A 26,707-nucleotide genomic window follows, 5' to 3' on the forward strand; every position below is an offset into this window, starting at 1 on the left:
CACCCTCGCCCCTGCTACTAAGCGAGCGCGCCATGACCAGGGCGCATTGGTCCGGATCCCCGCCCGCGCATCGTAATTGTCCGATCAGAGACCAAATTCTCCGTCCAGGCTCCCGAGGCAGCATAGAGTCTCCACCGGGGTGCATCTCTCCCGTCCCAATTATGAATTAATAACCTGTGTTATTGGCAATCGCCTAGCGGGTGGGGGAAGCAGGCCAGGATGCTGGACCGTCGCCTGGCCGGTCCGCGTCCGGGGCTGGGGCTAATGCAGCCCAAGCCCTTAGTGCCCCCCGGCCATGCCATCTCAATTCTCAACGGCCCGAGTCGCGCCCGTTAGCTTCATCGTCGTGCTGATGGGGTAATAAGCAGTCAATCTCGCCCGAACGCCGGTCGCCAATGGTCGCATATCGCGTCGTCTAAACCGACCAGGGTGCCTGCAGGGATGCAGCGCCAGCTGACGACTTCGGGCCTACGGCCGAGTCCTTCTGCTGCTGGTCTCAGGTGACATCCCTGGATTTATTTTCGCGCGCCCGATGCCGGATGGTCGAGATTCTCCATCCCCCCTCTTTTGTCTGTCGTGCGATTCTGCTACGCTTGCGGTCGCACCGGCTGCATCCTTCTCTGCTCTTCCTTTTTTGGTTGTTTCTCACATAGTCGCTCGGTTTACATTGCAGCAGACAAAGCTTTACCATGCTGGACGAAGCGGTTGAGATGAAAGGCGGCAGTGCCGTTCGATCGACGACTGCCGATGGAAGCCCTCATGGAGGCAACGTCGAGTATCGCCAACGACAGAGACTGGATGTACGAATCCCCAATACTAAATCATGAGTTTCAATCTTTTTGACGCAGCCATCGCCAGAGATACTTGAATTTCTTCTCTTCGCTCGCATTCTCTGCAACCCTGCTGGCATCGTGGGAATCGGCTGGTGGAAGTCTGCAGGCCGGTCTGTACTATGGGGGACCGGCTGCGATTGTCTATGGAATCATCATCAGTGGACTGGGAAATCTGGCCATTGCCACTTCTTTGGCTGAACTAGCCTCGGTGTATGCCACTCATTCACCATCCTCAGCTGGGAATTGATACTGACGGGAATCGATCAAGTCACCCCACGGCCGGAGCGCAGTATCACTGGAGCTACGTCCTGGCGCCTTGCCACCGGCGATTCATCAGTTTCTTCCAAGGTCAGCAACCCCTCTTTTGAGACCGCCGGATGAAGTAGCTAATATGCATTGTGTGCAGGATGGGTCACGGTACGAACACCCTCCGCTACGCTCCTAAATCCGCTAACCCACTCCAGGTCTTCTCCTGGGCTGCCCTCGTCTGCATATCGCCCTACTTCATCGGGACTGAAATCGAAGGCATGGCCGTGCTCGCCCACCCGGACTACGAGGCGAAGCGGTGGCAAGGAACTCTGCTCATGTGGGCCGTGGTTCTGATCCCAATTGTCATCAACATCTTTGCCCGGCGCGTGCTCTCCGTCATTGAAGTCGCTGCAGGCGTCATGCACGTCGTCTTCCTCCCGGTGACCATTGCGACCTTTGTCATTCTGGCGCCGCGCAATTCTAACGCTTTCGTCTGGGATACCTTTGTCAGTGGCCTCAGCGGCTGGCAGAACCCGGGAGTCGTCTACTCGGTAGGGCTGCTCGGCGTGATCACGCCCTTGAGCGGTATATTTCCCCTTCGTCCCCGATACCATACGCAACCACTAACCAACTACAGGGGTCGACGGCATCATCCACATGTCCGAAGAGGTCAAAAACGCCAAAACCGTCATTCCCCGCTCCATGATCTACGGCACCATCATCAACTCCATCATGGCGTTTGGCTACCTCCTCGCCATCCTGTACTGCATGGGCGACTACGCTGAAGCCCTGACCAGCCCTACGGGCTACCCCATCATCACCATCGCGTACCAAGCCACGGGATCCAAGGCCGCCACGTTCGTGCTCATGGCCATGGGGATGCTGCCGGGCTGGATTGCGCTTTTCAACGGTCTTGCGTCCGTCACGCGTCTCACCTGGGCGTTTGCGCGCGACAACGGTCTCCCCTTTTCGGACTTTTTCGTCAAGGTCGATCCCCGATTCAAGATTCCTATTCGGGCTTTATTCCTTGTCACGACGCTGGTCATCCTCCTCTCGTTTATCCAGATCGGTTCCACTGCCGCATTTAATGCCATTTTGTCTCTCAGTACCCTGGGATTATACATTTCGTATCTGATCCCGCTGGTCCTCCTGGTGTTCAAGCGACTGACCGCCCCGGGGGATATTCCCCAGGGCACATTCTCGCTGGGCAAGTGGGGATTGCCCATCAATCTGGTGGCCATTCTCTTTGCCACGTACTTTTCCATCTTCTTGCCGTTTCCAGCTACGTTGCCCGTGACGGGGGAGAATATGAATTATGCGGGACCGGTGTTGGGCTTCATTATGCTGTTTGCGGTGGGGGATTGGGTGGTTCGGGGTCGGCATAAATGGAATGGACCGACGATGGCGTATTCGAGGGAGTGATCATCTACTTCGTTGAATGGACTTGTTTGAGTTGAGTGACTGATAGTGGGCCAATATATACCTTTCGTCTCCGGTGGGGACTTATGGTTCCATTTTTTTGTGGTAAAATATGTAGGACACGGCCCGTTGAAAACTGGCCAGTCTGATGATGGTTGTTCATCCAAACATGTCTCCTATCTCACACTGTTTCAGGCTTCCTGTCTCGTAGCTGCATCTCATCCGTAATACGATCCCCTCCGCTATGCAATATTGATCATCACGGTGGCAACATGCCCCTACACTGCGCCGCCCCCTCAACCGGGCTAATCCACGGTAAGCGTCGATCAGTATAAATCTCTACCTCCGGCTTCCTCTCTTCCATCAACCGCTCATCGTCAAAGACTCCCGCCCGGACAATAGTGACTTGATCCGGTTGTCCGTCCTCGTTGATCTTTTGTCCATAGAGCGGTGTTCCTATCACGTTATTAGATCCTGTTCCCTTAGACCTGGTCGCATGTACATACCACAGTCCGGACAGAAATAATTCTTGATCTGGTTCCCACTATCTGCGATCTTGGGCACTTCTTTGGGATTTCCGGTGATCTCTAGCTCTGCGGTTTTGATGATGAAGCTATAGCTGAACGGGGCGCTGGTGAGCTTGCGACAACTTGTACAGTGGCATAGGCCCTAGTAGAAGAAGGTTAGCTGGGAGGGAGATTGACGGTATGGGATAGACTCGCCGATGCGATGATTGGGGCATTGTATTTGATTTGAATCTTGCCGCAGAAACAGCTGCCGACGGCCATTGTGAGGGATTTGTTGGGATGACTACCAAATAGAGGATTAGAGATGTGTATACGATACGACAGGATTCGCTCGAGAAGATGATGAGTTATACTAGTTGATATTAGGGTTGATTATGTTGACTGGTGGTTGGCCCCAACCATATCGTGTTGAGCACGATCCAATGAGGATGACTCATTGCTTATGCGCGTCAAAAACGCTGAATCATCATCAGTAATCAAATCTCGATCATAGGCGGTGAGAGATGCGCAACTTCTTCCCTTTCTTGTTCCTGATGTGAGGCATTTGTGTTGGTGGAAGACGGTACATGTATCTGACTCGGCATAATCCCCAATACTGTACTCATTAGGAACACGTGGAATGCAGGCCTGATATCTGATGCGGGGAATTGTATGCCGGGATCACTTCAGGAACATTCTTAATTTTTCGGGGAATCGCGTGGCCTGTATGGCAACTCCCTGATTGTGCTACCCTGCGACGGAAAGCTCCAGCTAGCAATATGACTTCACCATCCCGCTCCGTTGATGGCATCTGACTTTTCTGGGGTCACACAGCATGGACTTGGAAAAAGTCACGGGGCGACTAGCTGCTTTGGTGAAGTCGAGATGCCTCATCTTGCTGAGCACAGGGGTAGCTACCCATTCACGCTATCGGAGTCGTTCACCAGCGGCCGTGGAGCTCCCCTACCCAATCCTCACCAATGCCGGTACCAACGCTCGCCCGGATTCTATTTAGAGCTCGTCTGGGCCGGCCATTCTAGTCCCTCCATGCTCACCACCACTCATCATACTTCCGAGCCACCAGTCATTTCCTTCGCGATCATGGCTCCCGACCAAATCATCATCCGGGACGACTTCTTCTGTCGAAAAGGCCGGTTCTACACCCTGCGCGGCCAGGTTGAGCGGGTGGACGGCGCCACGCTGCGACGCATGTTCCTCCCCGTGCGCAACCGCGACGGCATGGATGTGATGCGTGCGAATCCGCACTTTGTCCGCAGCCAATTGCAGCACTACGGCATTCGTTTCCACGAATGCGAGTTCACCGGCCACGGAACACTGCTTCTGAAAAAGGTCCTCCGGGAGGGTATGTGTGATGTCGTTCCCGAGCGGATTCTCACCCTGCAGGATGAGCTTCATCGCGAATGGCTCAACACGAAGACCCCCGAGGAACTGTTCAGTACTCCGGACTGGGTGCTGGATAAGTATTTCCGGCGGCCGGCGAATGGACAACCGGACCCTGCGAGGACGACGGTGGTTGTCGGTATCCCGTTTCCGCCCTGCGCCGAGGGTCAGGTCAGCCGGATGCGAGAGGCGGCTGGTCAGGTGGCGGGCTTGTATCATGCGTCTGCGTTAGGATCCAAGACACACACCGTCTTCATGGGCTGGGATGCTAGCGCGGTCACAAAGGCCGCCTGGGGACATGCGCCCCGGGAGAAGTCGAACCTCGTCGAGGAGAAGGAGATGCGGAGGAAGGGGCGCGCCACCATGCATGCAGACTACCTCAAGAGGCTGGAGCAGAGGTTTGACCCCGCGGCCTGGACGCCCAGGTCACCCGTTGGGCAGTACCTGGTGGATTGTCAGAAGATCGAACAGGAGTGGTCGGCCCTGCCGGACGACTTGTGTCTCGATATTGACGCGACTGACACCCCCGGAATCTTTAAGGCTTCTTTTGACTTTGATGTTGTGGAGGGCATCATGATTCTCGGTGCAGACGGGGAAGCACTGGAACAGTATTGCTCGGATCACCAGGGTCGGAGCGATGAGGACTCTACCGATGAGGAGGATGTGGAGGAAAAGCCCATGACAGAATGGATGAGAACGATGCTCGCTCCCAAGCCTCGTGGTCGAGCAGTGAAACCCATCACAAGCAACCTCCAGTCCCGCACGTTTCAACTGAAGCTCCGGTGTCGTGAACTGAGCGAGCCTCAGTTTCACCCCGAGTCGAGGAATGGCAGCGTCAACTTCACCAATTGGAACTTCGCCAGCTTGGTGGGAGAGGTCGATCTTCCGGGCGTGGGCAAGAATGTATCTTTCCTTGCGCGGAAGGTGTCGGACGAACCATGCATGGATGTGATGGAATGGGAGGACTAGAAGACTACGAGAGGGATACGGCAGGGCCGGATGGCTTTGAGGTGGTGACACGGGGCAGCGAACAACCGGTAATGGTGTTGGAAGCACACTATGATTGAGACCAACCAGGAGGTAGTAAAAGATGCTGGGGTAGCTAGATAATCCGATAGATAAAATAAAATGCTGTCTGTTAAGTCTGCACGGGAATGCCGTAGCGCCAGCTAGCCTAGAACCCTCCCATAATTTGCTTTTTTGACTATGTTTTAGGCACGATTTTGATTGCTTCATCTTCTTCATCCTCTGCGTGACGGCGTCGTCCGTGCGGAAACACCAGTTGACTGTCATCGGCCAGTTCTCGATCTCGTCAGGCCAATCGCCAATGTGTCAGGATTCTGCTGAGTAGTTACATGCCCTCGTTTGATGGCTGACTGGACAAGTGACAAGAGTTGCCGTCCACAAAATCCGACATCTTGGCTGCCATCTCCCCTTTCCGGCCGGACTCGGGATTGAGTCAGGGTCCGCAGACCGCATAGGTTACAGTGCAACCACGACGAGTCGGGGCTTTGGGACTGCCCTACGTTACGCAATGGTCGTTTACACGAACGTGACACGATCTGTGCACCCGCAATGAGGATTTCCTACGGTGCAGTCGTCTATCGACGTGGACTTGCTACCAGGATGCGACAGAATCCGCCTGTAATGCTCAGCTAGTGCTCAGCCGTCAATTGTACAGCAACGGCGGACGCCACGAATGTGGCGTTACTGGCTGCGTTGGGGACGTCCTTGGCCATCGAAGCATGATCCCCCACAACAAAGATCCCCGGCACCATAGTCTCCATGGTCGCATCTTTCTGTTTGTAGAGTCCATGCGCGTCCACCTCGAGGCCTAGTTGACTCGTCCAATCATTGGTCAGGGTGGTATCCGGGATGTGTGTGAGGAAGCCGATGTCAACGCTGGTCTCCTCGCCCGAAGGGCCCAGCCAGACCCGCAGAACGTCGCGTGCATCGGCAGTTGAGTGAGCTCGTTCGAGGCCTTGAATCGGACGAGGCTCGATGGCATATCCCCGCGCATCCGCTCCCGCGTCTCGCAAGGCGGCGGCCGTGCCCTCAGTCACTCCCACAGAAGAAGACCGGTGCTCGGTGTCCCTGTAACACCACCCATGCTTCCGGCTTGCTTTTCTATAGCATGCTACGCCTCGATGGCTCAATGAAGCACCGTTGACAAGGATCCGAGTACCGCCACCACCACCGCGTAGTCGGACTGACGGATCGGACTTTGGGTTTGCGGGAGAAACCAGTCCGTATGCCTCCGGAAAGCAGAACATATGTCGGAAAGGGACCGCGGTGTCAGATCCGGTGATGCCGTACGCAACACCCATTCAGCCGATCCATGGCTGGCAACACCATAAAGCGCAAGGAGGGCATTTCCCAATTTCCGGCGGCTCTGACCCTTGAGCGTTTCGATAACAAACATAGTCTCCCACTATAATTAGATCAGAAACTGGGGAAATCTAACACCGTACGCTCTAAACTGCATATTGCCGGGGTATCATCGCAGCTCCGGTTTCTCATGGAGTACCCCTCTGATCCGAGGGGTCCGGTCTTTTCTTTTTCTCAATATCTGGGCTTACACAATGCTCTGTCCGACCTAGTATCATTTCAGGGACAAATGTCACTGCTGGACAATGAGAAGCGCTGTCCGGGAGATAATCCACACGTAAGCAGCTTAAATGGGGGCAGTTCACCAGCTGGGTTTCAATTCGCGCTGGTACGCTGACTTCACTCGGATTGAAAGGTTGGAAGCTGTTGTCTACGACTTGTCGCAAACCAAGGGCCAGCCCTCCCCCAAGAGGTGATTATCCCAGGAGAACCCATCCAGCCAATTGAGGCAGTCCTCGGAGGATACAATCTCGGCAAGATCCGGGGGCAACCCTGTATCAATGGTTTCGCCATGCAGAGGGTTGGCAACGGCATTCAACCCCTGAAACGAGGATGCCACTATGTGTGATGATTGCGAGTCGGTAACCCCGGCCAAAAGAGCGCGTGGGGAATTTATCGTGGGCCTGTCATGCGGCCCCTGCGCAGGATTCGCATCCAGATCTATCCGCTGGTCTTTGGGTGCTGTCGTTTGGGGACCAAGTAAGACGTCATCGAGCAGCTTGCTAATAAGAGAACTGATCACCAAGCAGGTCCGGTACTCGGGTCGATTCGGAAAGACGGAGCCTTCCAGCCAGGAGACCAAGACGCTTAGGTCGCGGATGATCTTGGGTCGGCTGCCCGGGAGAGGAAACGGGATGCCAGCGCTGCTGCATCGGTGCAGCTCGGAAACAAGACTGCCGGCCCCTGGAAGTCCATAGAAGAGGAACTGAATCATCGCGAGGGGGGACGTTAGGGACGCGGCATGAAAAGCAGTATGAGGAAAGGGGCCATCTCACCACCCACATGTACCGCCCCTGCAGGGCGCTGGTTTGTGCCTGGCGTCGTGCAAAGTCGTTCATCGCCGCAAGAAGCTTCGTGGCCGCCTCCAGGAACGACGTCCGGCTGCCTTCGCTTTGCCGCAAAAGCATCCGATGCAGCTGATATCCGGTATAGCAGTGGTCCAAGTACACGATCAAGCAAACCACCCAGCTGTGTGGATCGAGTCGTTTCCAGGCATCCGTGTCGTAGCGATATTGCTGTGGCACGGCGTCCCATGCCTTCTGATAGTGTTCCAGAACGCTCCTAAATCTGCATCAGCCCTTGTAGGTACAGGCAGAGAACGTCAAACGGGGCATGGTGCATGGGACATGACAAAGGGAGGGGTCTTCGTACGGAAGGTGGGCTTGATGGTCGGTTCTCCCACTCCTGAGGGACAGACGCAAGACTCTCTCTCGAAGAATGGCCATAACGCATCGGAGGCGAAGCCCCGTGACCGAGCGTAATGATCGCACGAGACTGCCTGGATCGGTATTCCAGCCTTCACTGTCAAGGTTGTTCCCCCGCGGCTCACGAATATTTGCTCGATCGGTGATCTCATCGTCGTCCAGATCCAGGGGCAGCAATATATCACAGAAGTGCGAGTCAATCAAGGGCGGTCTTCCCAGGTAGGTCGCCAGGCTTTTATCCCTGGTGAAGGTGGCCGCGAAAATTCGCTTTCGCGTCTCCGAGAGAAAGAAGGGCACTCCCTCCTGCAGCGAAGACTGGCAATGGAGGCCCATGGCATAACACTGCGAGACCAGGTCACTCAAGCATCGGTAGACGAGATTACCTAGTCGCCGTTCACTGGTTAGACGAGCACGAACAGAGACGAGGCCATCTTCATTGAATCCAAGGGAGCAGGGAGCGTACTAGTGTCTCCAAACAGGTTAGACGCTAGCGCCACGGTCACATAGTGCAACCAGATGGAGAGATCGTTCAACTGGCTGCACTGGTTGCAAATTTCGATGCATGTCTTGCTTGCTGCGAACATCCCCGTCGCGAAGTCACCATTCTGGAATTCGGCCCCGGCTTCCGGATAGGAGGCAGCCAGCCCTGCGAACGCGAAGATGATCCCGACGAACTCCCATCGAAGAGACGGTCCGGAGAAGGAGGCGCAAAAGTCATCGAACGTCGTGTCCACGGTGGGGCTGGGGAGGCGCTTGGACGACATGCTCGCCAGGGCCTCCAGCAGGGTCTCCTGCAGGGCACCGCGTGAGCCATCCTTCCATCTCGCCAGGTAGGCGCCGGTCTTAGACAGCGGGTTCAGCACGAGGTTGCGCGGGACAACGGAGAATTGACCGCGTTGATAGAATTGAACGATCAGATTCTCATAGTCCGCAAAGGAGGCAACCAGCTTTAGCAGGTGGGAGTGGGCGTAGGAGACCTGAAGGGCGCAGAAGTCTGAAGGCAGGGACGGCGAGGGCACCCTGGCCACGTCGGCGGGGAACAGCAGCTCGGGTCGGGGAAAGGCAGATACAAAGCTGGTGGACCCCAGATAGCCCGGTGGCTGGGCATGCTCGTCATCCGCGGCAGGACTTGGGGGTTTTAGTCCTGATCCCGACCCTGACTCCGAACTTGACCCTAACCTGCTGGTTCGTCTCGACGGGTTGGGGCGAGGGTTGGGGCGCGCCCGGGTGAGCGGCGCGGGATGGTAGAAGCACTGGGATGCCTTCTGGCGGGTCTGACATCGCCGGCAAGTTGGGCGCTGATGGTCGCACCGGATCTTGGACAGCCGGCAGGGCTCGCAGGAGACCGGCTTGCCGTTGCGTCGAAACATTCTCCCGGGTGGGCTGGGAGGAAAAGCAACTGCCAACCTCTTCCTTTCCTGATGGCATTCCGGGATGACGGGAGCGAGGTTTATTCCGACTCCGAGTCCCGGTGGCCAGACGCTAAAAACCCGCACTAATGAAGCTTCCGTGGGCAGCCATGACAGTGGCATTGTTGCACGGTTGGAAGATGGAACAACATGGGTGCCAAGGAGTGAATGGCAGCCTTACTCCCGTCGGAGCGACTTGGCCTACCAGAGCCCCTGCAAACAGAGTTGGGATCTGGCCATTGAAGCTTACTGTCCTGTCCGAGAAGGAGCCAGTGGCCCGTTAACAGTGGCGGTCTGCTCCGTAGTAGCAGGTAATCTGCCTGGGCTCAGTATGGTAAGCCTCTCTGCCCCAGTATCCATGTGATGATGACGAACAGAGTCAGGTAGGTGGCAGCAAGCCTTCCGCTACTCTTTCGAGCACTGCAGATGACGCATGGGAGCTGTGTTGCTATCTCGGGTCCCCAGGCATGCTCGCTCCCGTGCTCTTTTTGGGCTACTGTGTCCGCTGTCCATATCTCAACTTGTCCTCTATGTCAAAGTTCTGACTCATGAGGCAAATGTAGGCCTGCTGTGATGCCGACGCCGCCGGTGGGGACCATAAGGCTGCTGCGATGCGGGGGGCGCTGTGGCTGTTGCCGTGGCGCAGCAGCTGTGGCACAGTACCTTCGGCTTCTGCTGCCTCATTAGGCATACTCGTCCGTTATCCCCGAGAATGACTCACCACCCCCTTGTAGTGTGAGCCTGATCTGGTTAGATCCAGTGACGTGTTTGGAAAACCCCGAGCAGCGATTGGATGTCCGAGGCCGCGGCCCCTATCTCCGGACTGTGGCGACACCACCAGGAGACGGTGGTTACGACAACAAGGTGAAACTGTGGCGAAGTTCATCGACTACAACCAGCATGGCTGCCTAGAGCACGCTCTATAAGAGGGCCAGCCTTGCCTGGTTATGGTCTTCTTCCATCTCACAGCATCAGCCATTTCATCCTCTATCCTCCCAACAAAATCCCCGACTCTTTCAAACCCAACTCTACGACATAACCAAAAGCCTGCTTCTATACAGTGCATCCCAACGCAGTTGTACCAAGACACACCAAGATGGCCACCATCCGTGACCTCAACCAAGCCGCTCCCTTCTGGGACATCATCGCCAACATGGAAGAACAGGGCCTCCCTCACCCCTTCTTCCCCGGTCTCAATCACAACCACATGTTCCACGACGAGACCAACAACGACGAGCACTTCTCGGAACCAGGCGGCTTCTCCCTACCCCATCGTGGCCGACATGGTCCTCATCACCGCCGCCACCACCGCGAAGAAGCCGCCACCGAAGGCGAGGAGCCCACTCAAGACGAGATCCATGAAGAAGAAGATGACTCTGCTTCGTCTTCCTCCGACGACGATGAAGACCACGACGAACCCAGAAAGTGTAAGCGCCACGGTCGCCATGGCGGCGGTTTTCATATGAAGGGAGGCAAAGGCCGCCACGGACGTGAGCGCCATGGACCCGGGCCCCGTGGCCCCGGCCCATGGGGTAAATTCGACCACCCCCCTCCCCCTGCCTTCGGACCGTGGGGGTTTGACTTCCACGGACCTCACGGTGGCTTTGGCCATGGACCACACGGCCGGTTCTCGCCTTATGGACGCGGGAAGCACATGCGGGGCGGGTTCAAGCACGGAGGACGGGGTGGACCGCGTGGCTTTGGCCCCTTCGGATTCAAGGAGCACGGCCACAAGCACAAGCACCACCAGCGCGGAGACTTTGTCCACCCCGAGGTGGATGTTTTCGACACCCCTGATGACTTTCTGGTTCACGTGTCGCTGCCCGGCGCCAAGAAGGACGGAGTGGAGGTCAAGTGGGACCCGAAGAAGTTCGAGCTCAATGTTAGCGGCACCATCGAGCGTCCTGGGGATAAGGAATTGCTGAAGACATTGGCGCTGGATGAGCGCCGTGTCGGGACGTTTGATCGCAAGGTGCGCCTGGGGAGTGTTTTTCAACCGGTGGAAATCAATGTTGATGGGATCACGGCCGAGATGGAGAATGGCGTGTTGAGCGTCAGGCTGCCGAAGGTGGAGGCGGATGTGGTCATGGTGACCCGGGTGGATGTACAGTGATCGGAAGATGAGGGACCCCACGACGTTTCGGAGTTTTCTTTTTTTTTTGGAATTTTTGAGTTTTTGCATACTAGTTGATTGATGTTATGATATAATGATACAAATGGGTCTTTGACCCTACCTCCACATCACATCTGATGGGTCTCAAACCCATCTCTGGCAGCATTCCGTAGTCGCGTAGCAGGCAGATCACACTTTGACCGTTCTATTCCATACTGTAGCCATCTGTAGCCACAATATTTTATCCAAGGCGTATATGGCTTGCGAGATGGGGGAGGAAGGGGCAAACAGTATCAGTCAAAATTCTCATGATTGTTGCTGCTGGAATGGAACCATCTCCTGCTTGACTGTGGGGGAGCCTCGTTCCGGTCGGGGTAGTCACGTGAACTGATCGCTTCAAAAGATCCCACCACATCGCTGTCCTCCAATGCCACTTGGAAGGCGCATGGTCATTCTGTGCATAGTCGCAAAATATTATTCAGTCGGAACACCTAATTCTCCCCTGGACTATGTGCTTTTGAGATGTCGGCCCTTCCAGTTCCCGTTGCACTGCTTGTGCGGCAGGTACAGAGTAGTGAGTATATATATTTAGCGGTAGGCCAGATAGCACGACTGAGCGCGGCAGAGCAGGGCTGGGTTTACGTGCGCAGAAGCACAACTTCAAAATCAATACGTAGTTACTGCTACTCCTACTATATACAATATTATCTAAAGATTTTCCATTCCTCGTCTACCTCGTCATTGGGTGGCTGTCATTTGTGTGTTCGTCTATACAGCCCGGACCCAGCAAGCCGGGAGAGATTGTTCCGGACGCCGACGGGGCCAATCATCGTACAAGGTGATCTAGACTAGTTTACATGGGGACTAGCGCAGCTTACTAGGTAGACGGCTGGGTTCAACTCTCGGTGGTTCAACTCCGCCGTCCACTTCGCATCCTTCAAATTCCCGGAAAATCAGCGGCATCATGACACCTATAAAGCAGCCTCTCTGGCATCAGCTGGATGTCCAGCTGAGACTCACTCCTCACTCTTTACTTCCTACTGTGCTCCTCGGAGACATTTTGCTTTTTAGTGACACCGCAGAATACCTACTCCGGAGTTTCTGACTGCACACGAGGTGGGTCACGAAGCTCCCTAGTATCCGCTGATGGAACGGTGGAGAATGTGCTAATCCCAGAGTGGCCCCAGCTAGACCGCATAGAACGCGAGAAATGGCCACTTTCAGTCCAACCCCTGCCTACATCTTGGGCACCCTGTGCCTGGCTCTCGGCATCAACGCCATCGGTCGCCCAGCCTCCGAATACCCGTGGTTTGGTCTCCCCTTCGAATCCGCAGCCGTTTCTACGCATACAAATACCTCTCCCCCATCGGGCGCTGTCTCCCCCCTCATGTACCTGAAGGGGATTCGAGAGACGAGCTATGGTCTGGCGCTGATTGCCCTGCAGTACTAGGGCCAGGAGACCGCCCTCACCACCCTCGCTGCCATCCTCGCGCTCGCAGCGCTCTCCGATGGGCTCCTCGTGTGGACTCATGGTAACACGCTGAGGACGAAGGCCTTTGGACACTGGGTGGCATCTTTGGGATTCGCTGGGTGGTCCTTGTGGAGATTCCTATATATTTGAAGGAGTCCTGGATGTCCTCGACCGGGTGGAAGATCTCGTCGTGCTCTTTACCGGCCATACTAGAGATCTAGTCCCAGAGGAACGCAGTCGAGGATGCCAATGCTCTACAGGGAGCATGTACCTGGCACGGGGAGGGTACAATCTAGCATGCAACAGCCCCGACTCCCGCGCCCTTCAGACTTGACAGCCATTACTTCAAACTGGGCCCCTTGCAGTGTAGCGTTGAAGATCTGGGCAATTGATCATCATGGTCGAATACAAGCTTCATACCAGCCTAGAATTGAATAATATGCAAGTGGAATTTCCTGACAACTTGGAACGAGAGAAACAATCACTTGTTTGGTAGGCTCCATCGAAGGATATGTCACTCGCATCCGGGGGACACTTCCAGAAATCAATGACGCTGATCACTCCCCCACCTCCCGATCATCCTTCCAGAAGACAAACTGGACGAACGGCCACTTTATTGATGCCATCCGGATGGGCTTTCCCCACAAATACAAGGGGATGAAAAACAGCAGGCAACCACCGGAGATGCCGGCCATGGCGCCAAAGGCGGCCTCATACCCGGATTCATCGATCCACGGGTTGGTATAGAAGGACAGCAGAAACCCAAAGCAGGCTGTCACAGCTAGTCAGTAACGATAAATCCGAGAGGCAGATCAGAAGGCTAGATCCTACATTTGAACGCCAGCTGGGTGACGGCAACCTCACCGGCCACCGGACGGTAACAGTCGATGCAATAGACGAAGGAGACGTTGGTTCCCTGACTGATGGCAAAGGACACTTACGCGCATCGTCAGCGATCTCTGCATGAGGAAATGAAACAATCACACGGTCGGGAGTAACTTACACAGCCCCAGTCCGATCGTGGGCACGATCCAATGCCAGCCGCGCCCAATACCGAAACCGTACAACAGCAGAGCCAGTGGGGCTGCAATGACACTGGGGATAATGGCGGGCAGGCGCATCTCCGGTTCGCGAATGCCTCCGTTGCGCTTGGTGAGCGCATCGGCCACCCAGTCGGAAAACGGCCCGCCGGCAAAAGTCCCCAGGAAGCAGCCCAGCATGCCGGCGATGAAGCACAGGCCGCTCTGCCAGGCAGCAAATCCATACACTTCGCTGAAAGCGCTCGCGAAGTTCGACGTGACCGCCACCAGGAAGCCGATGGTCACGGACATGACAATGGTAGCCCAGAAGATGGGGGGAAGCAGAATGAGCCCGAAGGGGCGGATGAACATGCGCCAAAGCGATTCATCCGTGTACGTCTGTCCTGACCAGAAACGCAGACTTTGCAGGTAGCCCTGCTTCCGCTGGAGGACCTCCGATCCCCTGGATTCGACATGCTCGGCATGCTTCTGGGCGCCTAGAACATCGTCCGGGTTGGTGGATCTTGGGAAGGCGGTCTCGGGGAAGAAGAAAACGACGATGATAAGAAGGCCACCGACCAAGCCACAGCCCACCCAGTAGATGGCGCGCCAGGAGTGATTGATCGTGACCAAGCCGGAAATGATAATCCCGAAGGAGACGCCGGCACTCAATGCGGAATTGTAGATGCTGGTAGTCGAGGTCAGTCCACTGAACCCGACGGGCTATCGTCACGGACAACTCACGCCATACCATATCCCCGCTGGTGGAGATAGAAGACGTCGGCGATCGTGACCGGTGCCAGACACTCACCAGCACCAGCACCCACCCCCAATATCGTGCGGGTGGTGAGTTCGCCGGCATAGGTCGTGGCCAACCCTGCTCCCAGGATCATAAAGAAATAGAGCAGGTACGCCGCAAGATAGATGGGCCTCCGTCCATACTTGTTCAGAAGAGGGACCCAGATCAAGTTGGATACCCCCTGCAGCAGAGCGCTGTTGTTAAAGAAGTAGGCCGCGCGAGATACACTGGTGTTAAAGTCGGCAGCGACGTCCACCATGGCAACGGTCGGGCCCGCCGACATGAAGTTACACATCACCATGGCAAGGGAGACGAGGATGGCGATGTAAATCTTGTACGAGGTAGACCTAGTGGAACGCGTCAACTACCAGCTCTGGTGAGGGTAACAAGGATGTACCATCGCAGCGGATCATTGGGGTCGTCCGAGGGGGTAGGCACCAAGATCACCTCGTTGGTCTCGTGATGGCGCAAGCGAACATGGCCTAGTGAACGGTGAGGGTGCTGGTCCTCTTCTCCGATCTTCTGCACCGTTCGAACCGAGAGGTTTGGGACTCCTGCCGCCATCTTGTTGTTTGATTCCGCTGGCTCGAAGGGGAGTGCTGCGCAGCCGGATGGACTCAGAAGATGCTTCCATGGCCAAGGGCCTTATAAGTCGTCTCTTGGCCCCTCGCCTCGGCTCTGCACCCTACGGAGACGACCGACGGCCAGATCGACGTGGTCTCTAAGGGATGTGGAGCCCAAATCCGGGGTTGACCTTTAGGGTTGTGGAGGAGATCTCGGGAGACCAGCAATGCGGGGGAGACCGTGGATCGGCCCTGAATCCACAACGACCGGCCATATTCCCTAAGGAGGACCAGCCGGAGGCCTTGAAGTCGACCGCGGCCGCAGGAAGAGGGCCCAGTACCGCGTCGATCCTGTCTCGGCCCTATCCTGGCTTGTCACAGCCAACCGACCAATGGGATGCACCGTTTGAGTGGGACGAGCTGTCAATCACAGGGACGACGGGATAGCCAAATGAATCTATATTGACTACCTGCAGGGCTTGCGTAATGCACTGTCGTGGCTTGTCGCACGTGAAGGGAGCCGACGCGGCTGGGGAGCCGGGGTCCAACGCCACTGCTCGCTGGACCAATCCTGGGCTGCGCTATTGCCATGATAATGGGCGACGGCCTCTCTTCTAATTACTGTAACGTGATGGGGAATTCTTGGAACACGCCCAGGTGGGCAAATAGGGCTGTATTGCAGATGGACCGTTCCAGGACCGTCTTCCCCGCCCAGCCCTGCATCGGACACCTGCATACACTCTACTACGCACTAGGGATGCTCAACGGGTTTGATGGGCAATCAAGAAAGGCTGATTTGCTCGAGCTACGGCCATGGCCACTAGTTACATGTTCTCAAGATGAGCCACCAATCGCATCCCTCATCACACTTGCTGATCACAAAACTGTGCCCTGCTGTGACAAACTCGCAAAACCCAGGTGCAAGCATCGGCTCATGCTCGGTCAGACCAAAAGGAAGTGCCTAGTACGATTGCAACCGCCCCCCACCTGGAAGGGATGTGTTAGTGGACTTGAGCCATGCGTTACTGGATGATGATGCATTGTAGTAGATGCTGTATCCCTGGCTCTGGATGTTGCTGTTGGTTGTATCGGCATTCGTGAAATTCTGCAAATACACATTCTTCGTGAGCGTCCAGGTGGAGGTGGCATCAAGGGTGACCCCCACGTACGCAGTCCCTCTTCCGAAGGATGCCGCTCCTGTCCAGCTCGAGTGTTCGGCCAGGCTCCAGGCGATGGAGCTGCCATTGTAGGCCACGATATCTCCGGTGAGTGAGGACTCTGTCACCGACACGGACACTTGTGCGGGCTGGATGCTCGAATTCTCCTCCCATCCGACGAAGTGGTCGAAGGACTGTGTGATCTGGGACGCATTGGCAATGACGAGGATGCCTGAAGTGGTGTTCAGCTCGGTCGCATGGATCGTGGCCGATGCGATCAGATTTCCGAACCATAGGGCGGCCATGTCCTCGCCCAGAGTGGTCAGGCGGGAGTTGGAGAAGGTCAGAGATGCGCCGCTGGAGCGTGTGGATGATGAGAACATGACGGTCCCGGCCAGTAGACCGGCCGTGAAATCGACATTCTCGAAGACGGATGTCTGCGCGCCATCGGAGAAAAGACTGGGCGCCCTTTCGGCTCTTCCCACCACGTCCGTGCCATAGCTCTCCCCAAGCGTGTAGAAGATAGCACTGCCGATTCCCGCCGTGTGAGCAACGGCATCGGTGACATGGATATACCCGGCCGGATTGTCCCCGGAGAAGGAAGAACAGCGGCTCCCACCCGAATAGTGGCGCAGGTTAGAGCCATAGATGGTACCGTTGCCACTCGCATAGAGGCCGTGCGACACGGGGCCCGAACTGTACAGATCCGTGTGGTTCACGTAGACAGTTGATCCGGTGCCATACGAATAGACATTGGCGGCGCCGTTGTGCACGGTGATGTTGCTGTGATCGATATAGGCCGTGGAGGCATTCGCCACATTGATGGCCGCGTTGACGCCAAAGAAGCTCGCTTGGTTGAGCCATGTCGAGTAACCTTTCTTGACCACGTCGGTATAGGACACATTGACGACCGCACCATCTGTCGCGACGAGAACGCTGGTGTCGTTGGCATTCACCGACAGGGTCTGGTGGCTGACTTCCGCATCCTCATCGGAATAGTAGTAGGGGCCGGTAATATTGTAGAGGAGATACGAGGGACCACCATTGTCGGTGGTATAGTCCACTTCCAAGGCATTGTCTGCGGCATCTGCAGTCAGATCGGCATTGTCGCTGGGGTCTAACACCGTGATGGATGCCAGAGCCAGCGGAACGCAGGCCAGGAGGAGTCGGAAAGGAGCCATGATGCACAAGTGGAAGTATGATGAGGTACTCGCCAGTAGTTCCAGGGCTACCGTCGTTGCGGCGCATCAGTGAGGCCGCCGATCTATTTATCTGATGCTACCGTCTCGGATGAAGCTCTCATGGAGCTCTTGCCCACATCATCCATCATTGCCAATGGAGAGTGGAGCCGTCTATCATCAATGCAGACTGCCGGCCTCCCATTCGAGGCATCCCATGGATGGCAGCTACTCTCAGAGTGGAGGACTATTGTTGTTTCGGGCAGCTCTGACATCCTCAATTTGCATCTATAGCAGCATTGACTGCCATGGCAACTGCATGTGGACCAACGAATAGTCGAGTGCTCTGTTCCTGACCTTGATCATCGGGAGTCTGGTGGAGCCGACGGACCAGTCCATCCGACCTCCAGTGGTATACGCAATCCCCTCGCGGGCAAGACGAACAGCAACGCCTCCCATTGGTGGCCGGGGCGCTGCGGATATTGCGCTGCATGCCAATATCATCCCGAGGAGAAACACCGGTGGTTGGAGTAGCGGGTGTGTTTCCCAGGATGCTCCAGCATGACGATGGCTTTGTCTCCACTGCCCGACGCATCTATGCGACCTGCGACTGCTGCAGAGGTTGGTGACTCAGTGCTCTGGGCTGGACGGAAGCGCATGGCCCAACGGGGGTAAATCTTCACTCGTCACAGACTACGGTGATGGGAAATGAATACTGCGCTCGGCCACTCGAGGTCGGGTGGGCGTTAGGAAAATTGATCTGTTCCAGCCAAGTTCAACATGCAGTAAGCAGACCTGGTTGATTAGGAAGCTGACAAAGGAACTAAGAGAGACAAAACCACTTTTGAGACATCAATCGCCATGGGTTTGGATCACCACCTCCGTCGTCTTCATGATGCCAGGCTCGGTCCGATGTAGCCTCTGCTCATCACTCTCGCGCCGACTCCCCGAATCACTGTCGGAACTTGCCACGACTGATGCGTCGTGGGTGATATCGTATGGCGACGGTCGCGTCCTGGTCACTGACTTCAGGGCAATATCGGTGCTGTGTTGGACATAGTAGCCGTGCGTGTTGTAGCGGTAGGCAGTAGCGTTGCGACGCCCGCTGGTCAAACTGCGAGTGCCATCGAGGATGGATTTCAGCAGGGGCTTGATGCTGGGCAGACAGGCCGCGAGAATGGCGACGTTGAGTTCGGCACTAAAGACGCCAACCGATTAGCCTCCATTTTCTTCCTGGTTCCATCCGTCGCGGTGCCACAAACCAATTCCAGATCATGAATGTGTCGTGTCTGTGCGGCTGTCAGCTCGGTTGATCCACGCCAGTTGACCTGCAACGGGGCTCATCATTACCGGTACATGTTCTGCTCTTTGAGCACTTTGACTTGGGAAATGATCTTGACGATACTAGCAACGCATGCTCTAATCGGCGGGGTTAGTCGCCACGGGGATTGCACCATGGGGCGCCAACTGACAGGTATCCCAGGCTCAAGACTCCAATAAGTGACACTTTGGTTCGCCAATTGACCTGGATTCCGATGAAAAGGGGCACTGGAAGGGTGGCGAATATGACATCGGTAACGAGGTTGGTAACTGGCAAGGGACGAGAGAGCCACAGAGGGTCAGACACACGTTGTAATTGACAAGGGACCGGCACGGCAATCTTACTGCTATTCCACAGGCCAATGGCGGTGAAAGTATCATTGTTGAAGCAGCGCGCATGAGGCCGCAGGCTTGTATCCCATGCTGCTGCCACGGGAATGCACTGGAGGATCAGGGTCAAACTACAGGCAATGGTAAACGCGATGAGAAAGACTGCAATCGGTCAGTGTGCCCCTGATGCATAGTGGCGTGAACCTACCAATTGACCCAACCAGCGCTTTGCTTAGCAAGCTTTGCGAAAACCGTCGCAGGAACACGGCCAGGGAAATCTTGACAAGGCTGAGGCCGACCATGACGATGATTGAGTGGCAATAGACCAGCTTGGACAGCATCTGATTATCCTGGTCAGAGATGTCCTGGCTATACCGCCCCAATCCATGTTGGGCTTCCAGCACGAAGCAAATCAGGACACCGATGGCACACAGCTATACTCCTTGATGAGCGAGACAGTTCCTCTCCCTACAGACGAGGGAGTAGAGTGACCTACCCACGCCGCGATGATGATGTGCTCCTCTGCATTGAAGCGTCGAAGGAGGTACCCGCGCACATAACAACGTAGCCACAACACCAAGGTCGACAGTCCGGTCAAGGTGCCAACTATTGTGAGGATACCCGGAGCATCGGAGTCATCCGACCCCTCTCGAGGCCAGAGCAACAGCCGTGGGTCCTCGACGCCGGGAAAACGAGGAGTCATACTGCCCGCGAACTGCCGGCCGGTTCTTTTGAGAAGACTCGCAGAGACTTTAGACGTCCAGGAAATGGGGCCGAGGACGCACCCACGCCTCCTTTTCTACATTCAACCGGCCCAACGGCTTGGTCAAGGATTCCGGGTACACCACTACGGTCTTAGCTTCATGCAATTGGGCGTATGAGTCTAGAAGGGGGGATTACGTTTCTGGACCTATTATGACCGATTTATGAATCCTGACCCCTGGCAACTCGGTCAAAGGGCACAGCATCCCTCCAGTCATAACCTCAGCCAAGGATTGTGTGAACCAAAATTAATTAATCGTACCAGGGGGGCCTTCGGCAAAAGCAGAATGGAGCCACTGCTCGGAATCTGTGGCGACTAGCAGGGGTTGCGCAGGATTTAGTGCCGTCGGCGAGGGCTACCGGTGCCGACTGAGTGAGGCATATCTCCGACCTCTTAGATGGGTGATGGGAGACTCAAACCTTGAGATCTCTATATCCTGACGGGATGATCGTGATCCCCAGACGGATGGCGGGCGCCGATTTCAAGAACCACTGGAGCTACGCGTGGAAGCAATGAAGGCTTTGAGCTTATCGCGACGATCGCTGGGGACGCCCCGACTCACAGGCCAGAAAACGAACATTCTGGAGGGGTCGACCGGCGGAAATGGGCTTCAGTCGGAGCGTCGGAGATTGGCCCGTGATGGGGTGGAGATGCCAGTCATCTATCTTGAGGAGCTTTTCGCTCTAGCGTGTTGCGGACCTTTTCCGCCGGCTGGTTCGGATCCGACTGAGTCCTTGGCAACGTGGCACTGGCTGAGTCGCGGCGTGGCTCCGGCCCTTCCTTGCCTTCCCCTTTCTTGCGCCGTGGTATCTCTACATGTTTCGAAAGGCTATCTGGCCCGGAGTGAGAACCCAAATCCTGCCGGCCCCCGGCTGCGATTGATAATCTGACAGACCTGGGGAAATCGACAGGGGTCTGCCAGGTTGTCGGCCAGGGATCCCAAACCCTGGCGATGGTCTCCCCACTTGGTGTCGCTTTGGACACGCGCCGGTCCGCGACGGACAGCCTTAGCCCCATGCCACGAATTCCAGATGGCTAGCTCATTCGACGGAACGTCTCCGCGGACCTTAGCGAGGCACCGGCCAGAGTAATCAAATCTCTTTGTCCAACGGCCTGCCCGGAATCGTACGTCGCCGCCCAGTCATCTCCACCCACCATAGCCAAGACATCACTAGCAGTGGCCTAGACTGCAACCACAGCCGACCATGCTGTGCCTGCATCGTCTGACGGTCTGAGGGCTACCATGCCGGATTCCGAGATGGGTCTTTGGCCGTTGCATTGGTCGGCAGCGATGCACGTGGGGGGTAAAGGGGTATATAGAGGTCGCAACGGACCGTCTCTCCCAGTGGACTCGCCTGACAGAACGCTCTCACAAGCTCCGGAGAACTGCACTGCCCAGCACCATGCGCTTCTCGTTCCTCTCTGCGGCTGCAACCGCCGCGCTGGCCGTCGCTCCGGCGTCGGCAGCCACCGCCGACCCTGTCGATGCCCTGGCCAGCAAGGCCCTCGCAACCAAGGTCGCCTATGTGGCGGCCGAGGGAGCTTCCAACTCCAGCTGCAACATTAACAATGCGGCTGTCCGCAAGGAATGGTACGACTGCTTTCCCGATCTATCCACACGAAGTCGCAACCGTTGCTTGCATCGTGTGACGATCCATTGACGCTAATCGCTCTTCTCCCACAGGGGCTCGCTTGCACCGGCGGACCGCAAGAAATACACCGATGCTGTGCTCTGCTTGATGTCCAAGCCCCCCCGGTCCGACCCCACCTGGGCCCCTGGCGCCCGGAACCGCTTCGACGACTTTGTGGCCGTCCATATCAACCAGACGCTCTATATCCACGGCACGGTATGTGGCGAAGAATGCCTTGAGGATATTCTGCTCTGACCTGGAAGCGTAGGGTAACTTCCTTACCTGGCACCGCTACTTCACCTGGGCCTACGAGAACGCGCTGCGCACCGAATGTGGCTACGACGGGTACCAGCCGTACTGGGCGTGGAACAAGTACGCTGCCAACCCCATCAACTCGCCGGTCTTCGATGGCACCGAGTACAGTATGTCGGGTAACGGTGACTACGTCGCCCACAACGGCACCCCGGCCACCGCGTACACAACCATCCCGCCGGGTGTGGGTGGTGGCTGCGTCCGCAATGGCCCCTTCGCCAAGTAGGTTCCCTGGCGACCACTCTTCCTCTTATACTAACCCATGATCAACAGCATGACCGTCAACCTGGGCCCCGTCGACCCCACCCTGCAGATCCCTGGCCTCGTGGCCCAAAACGGCAGCGGACTGGATTACAACCCCCGTTGTCTGCGTCGGGACATCTCCCCCTGGACCGCTCTCGGCTGGACGAAGAGCAGCGACGTCATCAGCTTGATTGAGAATTGCGACAACATCTCCTGCTTCGAGTGGACCATGCAAGGGTTCTTCGAGGAAGGCTTCCTGGGCGTTCACACGGCCGGCCACTTCACCATTGGTGGAGATCCGGGTGGCGTAAGTTTGGCTGTCCCTCCCACGAGTGGCATCATCCCGGCAGATACTGATTGATATTCACCCATAGGATCTGTACGCCTCGCCCGGTGACCCGGCCTTCTACTTGCACCACGCCATGATTGACCGCACCTTTTGGATCTGGCAGAACCTCAACCCGGCCAACCGGACCTACGTCGTCAAGGGCCCCGACTTCATCGATGGTCTCATGCCGTCGCCGAACACCACCATCCACGATCTCCTGTACATGGGCAACCTGACGGTGCCGCGCGAGATCTACGATGTGCTGGACACCACCGCTGGTACTCCGCTGTGCTACATCTACGAGTAAACTGCGGCTTGTCGCCAGGCTTGTCTGCTGTAGGCACGTCATAGATACAGCGAAGCCAAACCTAATTATAATTCTTTCGTTCGAGATATGCCATTCCTGGTCAATCTCCCTAAGCATCTTGATGTAATCTGCTCGCCCGGTCTCACGTTCGAGCTGTTCCCGCTTCAGGCACAATCATCGCCAGTCTATATCTTCATCAGACACCCCGCGAACTGCCCAGCATGATACCGTATTCATCCATTACCTATAATACCTTTGTCCATGGTCCAAATAATTGAATCTTGCATCTTGCAAACATCCTCATACGCCAACCATGCCGGAATCATATACTGCAGCTCATGGAGAGAGAACAATCCCTCGCAGGCCCTTCAAATTCACTGCCGAAGAAAGGACAGAATGGATTCTTATTGTGTGTCCTAAGACCTGGAGCACTAAGAGAAATCCGATAGTATATACCATGGTAAGATAGCCGTCAGGCTACCTGACCTGAGTTGGTAGCAGGAAGATGGAAGTAGATATGTCCTCTCGAAAGTCGCTGTGATTATACATGGCCCTTGGCCGTGGCTTGAGTAGGTGAAGCATGAATTTCATCCAATCGGCCTTCCTCAGGAGTCCCAGGTTTCGTCATTTCTTCTTCACCGGCACTTATACCTCCGAATGTTACTTTGACTTGAGAATATAACTTAACGATAGGACAACATCCAGGCCTCTGGCCTTTTTCCTCCTCTTCTGGTAGCCTCGGCGGTAATGATTTTTCATAGACGTCTTTCCAGAATAGACCGGAACTTGTTGGGTGACCGCAAATACCAGAAGAGTGGGATGCACGTTGATTCTAGCGAGAAAACGCTGGGCTACGTTTCTTGGTCTGCACAGAGTCGCATTGAAGAGGTGCTTTAGGAGCCGTGTCAACACTCCATGAAATGGGAAAACGCAAATGGATGAACGCAGGGAATACATGTGGGATATAGAATTGAATTCCACCGTCTGGTCGGGGCCTGAACTTTGTATAAGAACAGAATGAATAGAGAGGATTAAAACTGCAGCTAATCACAATAATCTGCAGACAGACGGGAATATATCACTGACTACCACTAACATGAGATGCCCGCAAACTTACTCCTGTAGCAACACAACCACCTTCTTGGCGGACACGCCCTGCTGCTGATAGTCCATGGCCCCCTGAATGCTGTCTAGTCCCCTTCCATGCACGACCGGCTCCGGCACCACCTGATAGCGACCCTCCGTCAACGCCCGCGGGAGAAAGTTCGCAAAGATCATCTCTCCGATGCCATTGTCATACAGCGTGGAGGCGAAGATGTAGTTGTAGCGCACCCCGCTGGTCCGGGCCTTGAGCCAGTAGGCGAGACTCCCCCCGAGGAAGGCCAGCATGGTGCGGAGCATGGTCAAGTGCTTGGGCGGGGGGGGGGACGGCACCGGATAGCTGGCCAGGGCGACGACGCGGTTCCCCGTGCATTGTGCCAGAATGGCCATGCAGCCGTCCGCGGCGTTGGCGCCCACTGCCAGCGCCCCGGCCACGGTCTTCCCTTGGCAGGCCGCGATCATGTCCGGCACGACGGTCGAGTTGCGATAGTCCCAGACCGGGGCGGCCCCGAGGCGCGTCACATAGTCAAAGTTGTGCGGGGATGCAGTGGTGAACACCTCGTAGCCGGCGGCCGTGGCGAGTTGGATGGCGTTGCTGCCCACGCTGGTGGACCCGCCCCAGATCATAACGGTCTGGCCGGTGGGAGTGGGATGAGTCGAAGGGTAGGAGAGATTGAGTTGGTCAGGCTCGAAGAGGCCACCGGCCGCGGTGGCGATGCCCAGGGGCAGGACCGCGGCCTGCTCGTACGACAGGGACGCGGGAAGGCGGGGAGACCATATGCGTGGCCAGGACCACATAGCGCTGAAATCCGCCTTGGGCGGGAGCGTTGATTCATCTCGTTCTTCCCACTCGCCATGCCCAGCACGCGGTCACCCATTTGATATTGAGTGACCCCGGGGCCGACCTCGACTACCTCGCCGGCGACGTCGGTGCCCAGAATGCAGGGATAGGTGAGCCAGCGGAACATCAGGCTGGTGCCTTGAATCTGGAGGACTTAGTGCTGACGGCCTGCCGGACGGATGACAGGTGGTCAACCTTGTTAGTCAGAGAGGTGACCGATGTCTCCCTCGGGAACTGCAAACTCCGCAGCGTCAAGGTAAGTCGTGGCGGAACGAGGACTCCCCCGAAATCCGGTGCCGAGAATCTGCTCTGTTGGCGTAGTGTGGACGAGACGAAGCCCATCTGCCGACGATGCCAGGCATACGGGGTGTCGTGCCCCTACACCTCCACGCCGGCTCTGCAGGCCACCGTGGAGCGCACGGTCTCGATGACCCTGCCTCGCAGTTCTCTCCTACTGGACGGACCGGATGGACTACCTCCTGAGCCGCTTCCAAGTGCAGCTGGCGCGATCGGTGCGCATCCCCGGGTCTGGTCCTTGCTTCGGCCTGCTCACTGACAGGAGTAGACCCCTTACCTGAGGCATGCCCTTCTGGCGTTGGTCCTGATGCATGACCGCGCCACGGGGCACCCCCGCCCTCCCGGGTTGAGCCTGGAAGCCTCCGAGCACTGGGACCGAGCTCTCACCGGGTTCAACCACCAACTGGCGCGGGGATCCCCCCCGGAGGAGACGGGCGCGCTGCTCCCCACGGCCGCCATCCTGTGGTTCCTGGTTCCGCCTGGCTGCGAATCACTGGGGGGAAAGGAAGCAATCTGGCGCTTGATGCCATCCGCGTCGCTGGACCCGGTTGCCGTAGCCCTAGCTCCGAGTCCGTTGAGCCCCCCTCTACCCTGGGGAGCCAGGGGAGTTGAACCTCCATCAGGTCCCTCCCGCGTTCATCCGCCTCTTTGGATTGACCCCTGTGTCTCCCTCGGTCGAGAATTCGCTATACCGTGACGTCGCTGTCGAGGTGGCACGCGCCTTGTATACCGACCGTCCGGCGATCGTGAATCCCCTCCGCTTTGTGGACTGTCTCCGCACCATGACCCCCCCCCCCGTTCAAGCAGCTCCTGCGGGACCGTGACCCGCGCGCGCTGCTCTTGCTGGGTGGGTGGTATGAGATGATGCGCCCGCTGGGAGTGTGGTGGATGACGCGACGAGCCTGGCTGGAGGGCGAGGCGATCTGGCGGTCCCTGGAGCGGTCCTGCTGGGATATGGAGGACATTCAGTCTCTGCTCGGGTGCATTCGGGGGGATGGTCGTGGAGAAGAGGGAAGGGCAAGGGGGCTCGCTGTCGAGGGACTAGTTGATGCTATGCTGGACTAGAGTAAGCCGGATGCTCCTGGCGGTCATGGTGGAGATGATTCCAACTGGGGCGCACCCCCTCGCCGCTTAGCCACGGATCCCGTAGAGGGTTCCTAGTCCGATGAGCCTGCAGGCGAGGAAGAATCATCATATACTCTCCAGTCCGGCTACTGATTGCCTCGGTTCGCATCGGGAGCCTACCGTTTGGGCCATGGTTTGAGAGCGGGGTATCGCCATCACCGCTAGTGCTTCGGACCCAGG

The 26,707-nt window shown here is 56.6% G+C and overlaps 12 protein-coding genes across 12 annotated transcripts; 5 read left to right on the forward strand and 7 right to left on the reverse strand.

The window, feature by feature from the left end:
- The first annotated feature begins 575 nt into the window (after positions 1-575).
- Positions 576-2,686, forward strand: BO80DRAFT_402379 (amino acid transporter). The gene is made up of 6 exons (XM_025717608.1): positions 576-800; positions 859-1,043; positions 1,102-1,181; positions 1,240-1,250; positions 1,298-1,667; positions 1,720-2,686. The coding sequence occupies exons 1-6, from the start codon at positions 690-692 to the stop codon at positions 2,502-2,504; spliced, it is 1,542 nt and encodes a 513-aa protein (XP_025577671.1). The 5' UTR covers positions 576-689; the 3' UTR covers positions 2,505-2,686.
- Positions 2,687-2,760: 74 nt separating this feature from the next.
- Positions 2,761-3,313, reverse strand: BO80DRAFT_500602 (GFA family protein; the record flags this gene model as incomplete). The annotated part of the gene is made up of 3 exons (XM_025724245.1): positions 3,224-3,313; positions 3,008-3,170; positions 2,761-2,957 (listed from the first exon to the last, which is right to left on the reverse strand). The coding sequence occupies exons 1-3, from the start codon at positions 3,287-3,289 to the stop codon at positions 2,761-2,763; spliced, it is 426 nt and encodes a 141-aa protein (XP_025577672.1). The 5' UTR covers positions 3,290-3,313.
- Positions 3,314-4,108: 795 nt separating this feature from the next.
- On the forward strand, positions 4,109-5,377 carry BO80DRAFT_350508 (uncharacterized protein; the record flags this gene model as incomplete). Its single annotated transcript, XM_025715546.1, has 1 exon — positions 4,109-5,377. The coding sequence occupies one exon, from the start codon at positions 4,109-4,111 to the stop codon at positions 5,375-5,377; it is 1,269 nt and encodes a 422-aa protein (XP_025577673.1).
- A 505-nt stretch (positions 5,378-5,882) lies between these two features.
- BO80DRAFT_17173 (uncharacterized protein) lies at positions 5,883-6,831 on the reverse strand. Its single transcript, XM_025713946.1, has one exon. The coding sequence runs from the start codon at positions 6,733-6,735 to the stop codon at positions 6,064-6,066; it is 672 nt and encodes a 223-aa protein (XP_025577674.1). The 5' UTR covers positions 6,736-6,831; the 3' UTR covers positions 5,883-6,063.
- A 335-nt stretch (positions 6,832-7,166) lies between these two features.
- Positions 7,167-9,590, reverse strand: BO80DRAFT_350599 (uncharacterized protein; the record flags this gene model as incomplete). Its single annotated transcript, XM_025715550.1, has 4 exons — positions 7,167-7,721; positions 7,792-8,055; positions 8,143-8,603; positions 8,684-9,590. The coding sequence occupies 4 exons, from the start codon at positions 9,588-9,590 to the stop codon at positions 7,167-7,169; spliced, it is 2,187 nt and encodes a 728-aa protein (XP_025577675.1).
- Positions 9,591-11,283: 1,693 nt separating this feature from the next.
- BO80DRAFT_350688 (Hsp20/alpha crystallin family protein) lies at positions 11,284-11,742 on the forward strand (the record flags this gene model as incomplete). The annotated part of the gene is made up of 1 exon (XM_025715554.1): positions 11,284-11,742. One exon carries the CDS (start codon positions 11,284-11,286, stop codon positions 11,740-11,742), a length of 459 nt encoding a protein of 152 aa, XP_025577676.1.
- A 1,079-nt stretch (positions 11,743-12,821) lies between these two features.
- BO80DRAFT_17258 (DUF4267 domain-containing protein) lies at positions 12,822-13,365 on the forward strand. Its single transcript, XM_025713952.1, has 2 exons — positions 12,822-12,858; positions 12,934-13,365. Exon 2 carries the CDS (start codon positions 12,953-12,955, stop codon positions 13,190-13,192), a length of 240 nt encoding a protein of 79 aa, XP_025577677.1. The 5' UTR covers positions 12,822-12,858; positions 12,934-12,952; the 3' UTR covers positions 13,193-13,365.
- Positions 13,366-13,770: 405 nt separating this feature from the next.
- BO80DRAFT_453513 (MFS transporter) lies at positions 13,771-15,869 on the reverse strand (the record flags this gene model as incomplete). The annotated part of the gene is made up of 6 exons (XM_025722013.1): positions 13,771-13,985; positions 14,045-14,149; positions 14,217-14,920; positions 14,977-15,378; positions 15,429-15,582; positions 15,857-15,869. The coding sequence occupies 6 exons, from the start codon at positions 15,867-15,869 to the stop codon at positions 13,771-13,773; spliced, it is 1,593 nt and encodes a 530-aa protein (XP_025577678.1).
- Positions 15,870-16,442: 573 nt separating this feature from the next.
- BO80DRAFT_17341 (uncharacterized protein) lies at positions 16,443-18,069 on the reverse strand. Its single transcript, XM_025713954.1, has one exon. It carries the CDS (start codon positions 17,930-17,932, stop codon positions 16,556-16,558), a length of 1,377 nt encoding a protein of 458 aa, XP_025577679.1. The 5' UTR covers positions 17,933-18,069; the 3' UTR covers positions 16,443-16,555.
- Positions 18,070-18,781: 712 nt separating this feature from the next.
- Positions 18,782-20,282, reverse strand: BO80DRAFT_350442 (oxidoreductase; the record flags this gene model as incomplete). The annotated part of the gene is made up of 7 exons (XM_025715542.1): positions 18,782-19,127; positions 19,192-19,218; positions 19,280-19,348; positions 19,402-19,519; positions 19,595-19,741; positions 19,788-20,013; positions 20,076-20,282. The coding sequence occupies 7 exons, from the start codon at positions 20,280-20,282 to the stop codon at positions 18,782-18,784; spliced, it is 1,140 nt and encodes a 379-aa protein (XP_025577680.1).
- A 1,463-nt stretch (positions 20,283-21,745) lies between these two features.
- Positions 21,746-23,163, forward strand: BO80DRAFT_443027 (tyrosinase family protein; the record flags this gene model as incomplete). The annotated part of the gene is made up of 5 exons (XM_025721315.1): positions 21,746-21,933; positions 22,027-22,189; positions 22,242-22,507; positions 22,559-22,835; positions 22,903-23,163. 5 exons carry the CDS (start codon positions 21,746-21,748, stop codon positions 23,161-23,163), a joined length of 1,155 nt encoding a protein of 384 aa, XP_025577681.1.
- Positions 23,164-24,086: 923 nt separating this feature from the next.
- BO80DRAFT_492052 (zinc-binding alcohol dehydrogenase family protein) lies at positions 24,087-25,715 on the reverse strand (the record flags this gene model as incomplete). The annotated part of the gene is made up of 4 exons (XM_025723741.1): positions 24,087-25,002; positions 25,040-25,077; positions 25,115-25,250; positions 25,680-25,715. 4 exons carry the CDS (start codon positions 25,713-25,715, stop codon positions 24,277-24,279), a joined length of 936 nt encoding a protein of 311 aa, XP_025577682.1. The 3' UTR covers positions 24,087-24,276.
- Between the last annotated feature and the right edge of the window lie 992 nt (positions 25,716-26,707).

Source organism: Aspergillus ibericus (assembly GCF_003184845.1).
Source record: "Aspergillus ibericus CBS 121593 unplaced genomic scaffold BO80scaffold_10, whole genome shotgun sequence".
In the NCBI taxonomy this organism is placed as follows: domain Eukaryota; kingdom Fungi; phylum Ascomycota; class Eurotiomycetes; order Eurotiales; family Aspergillaceae; genus Aspergillus; species Aspergillus ibericus.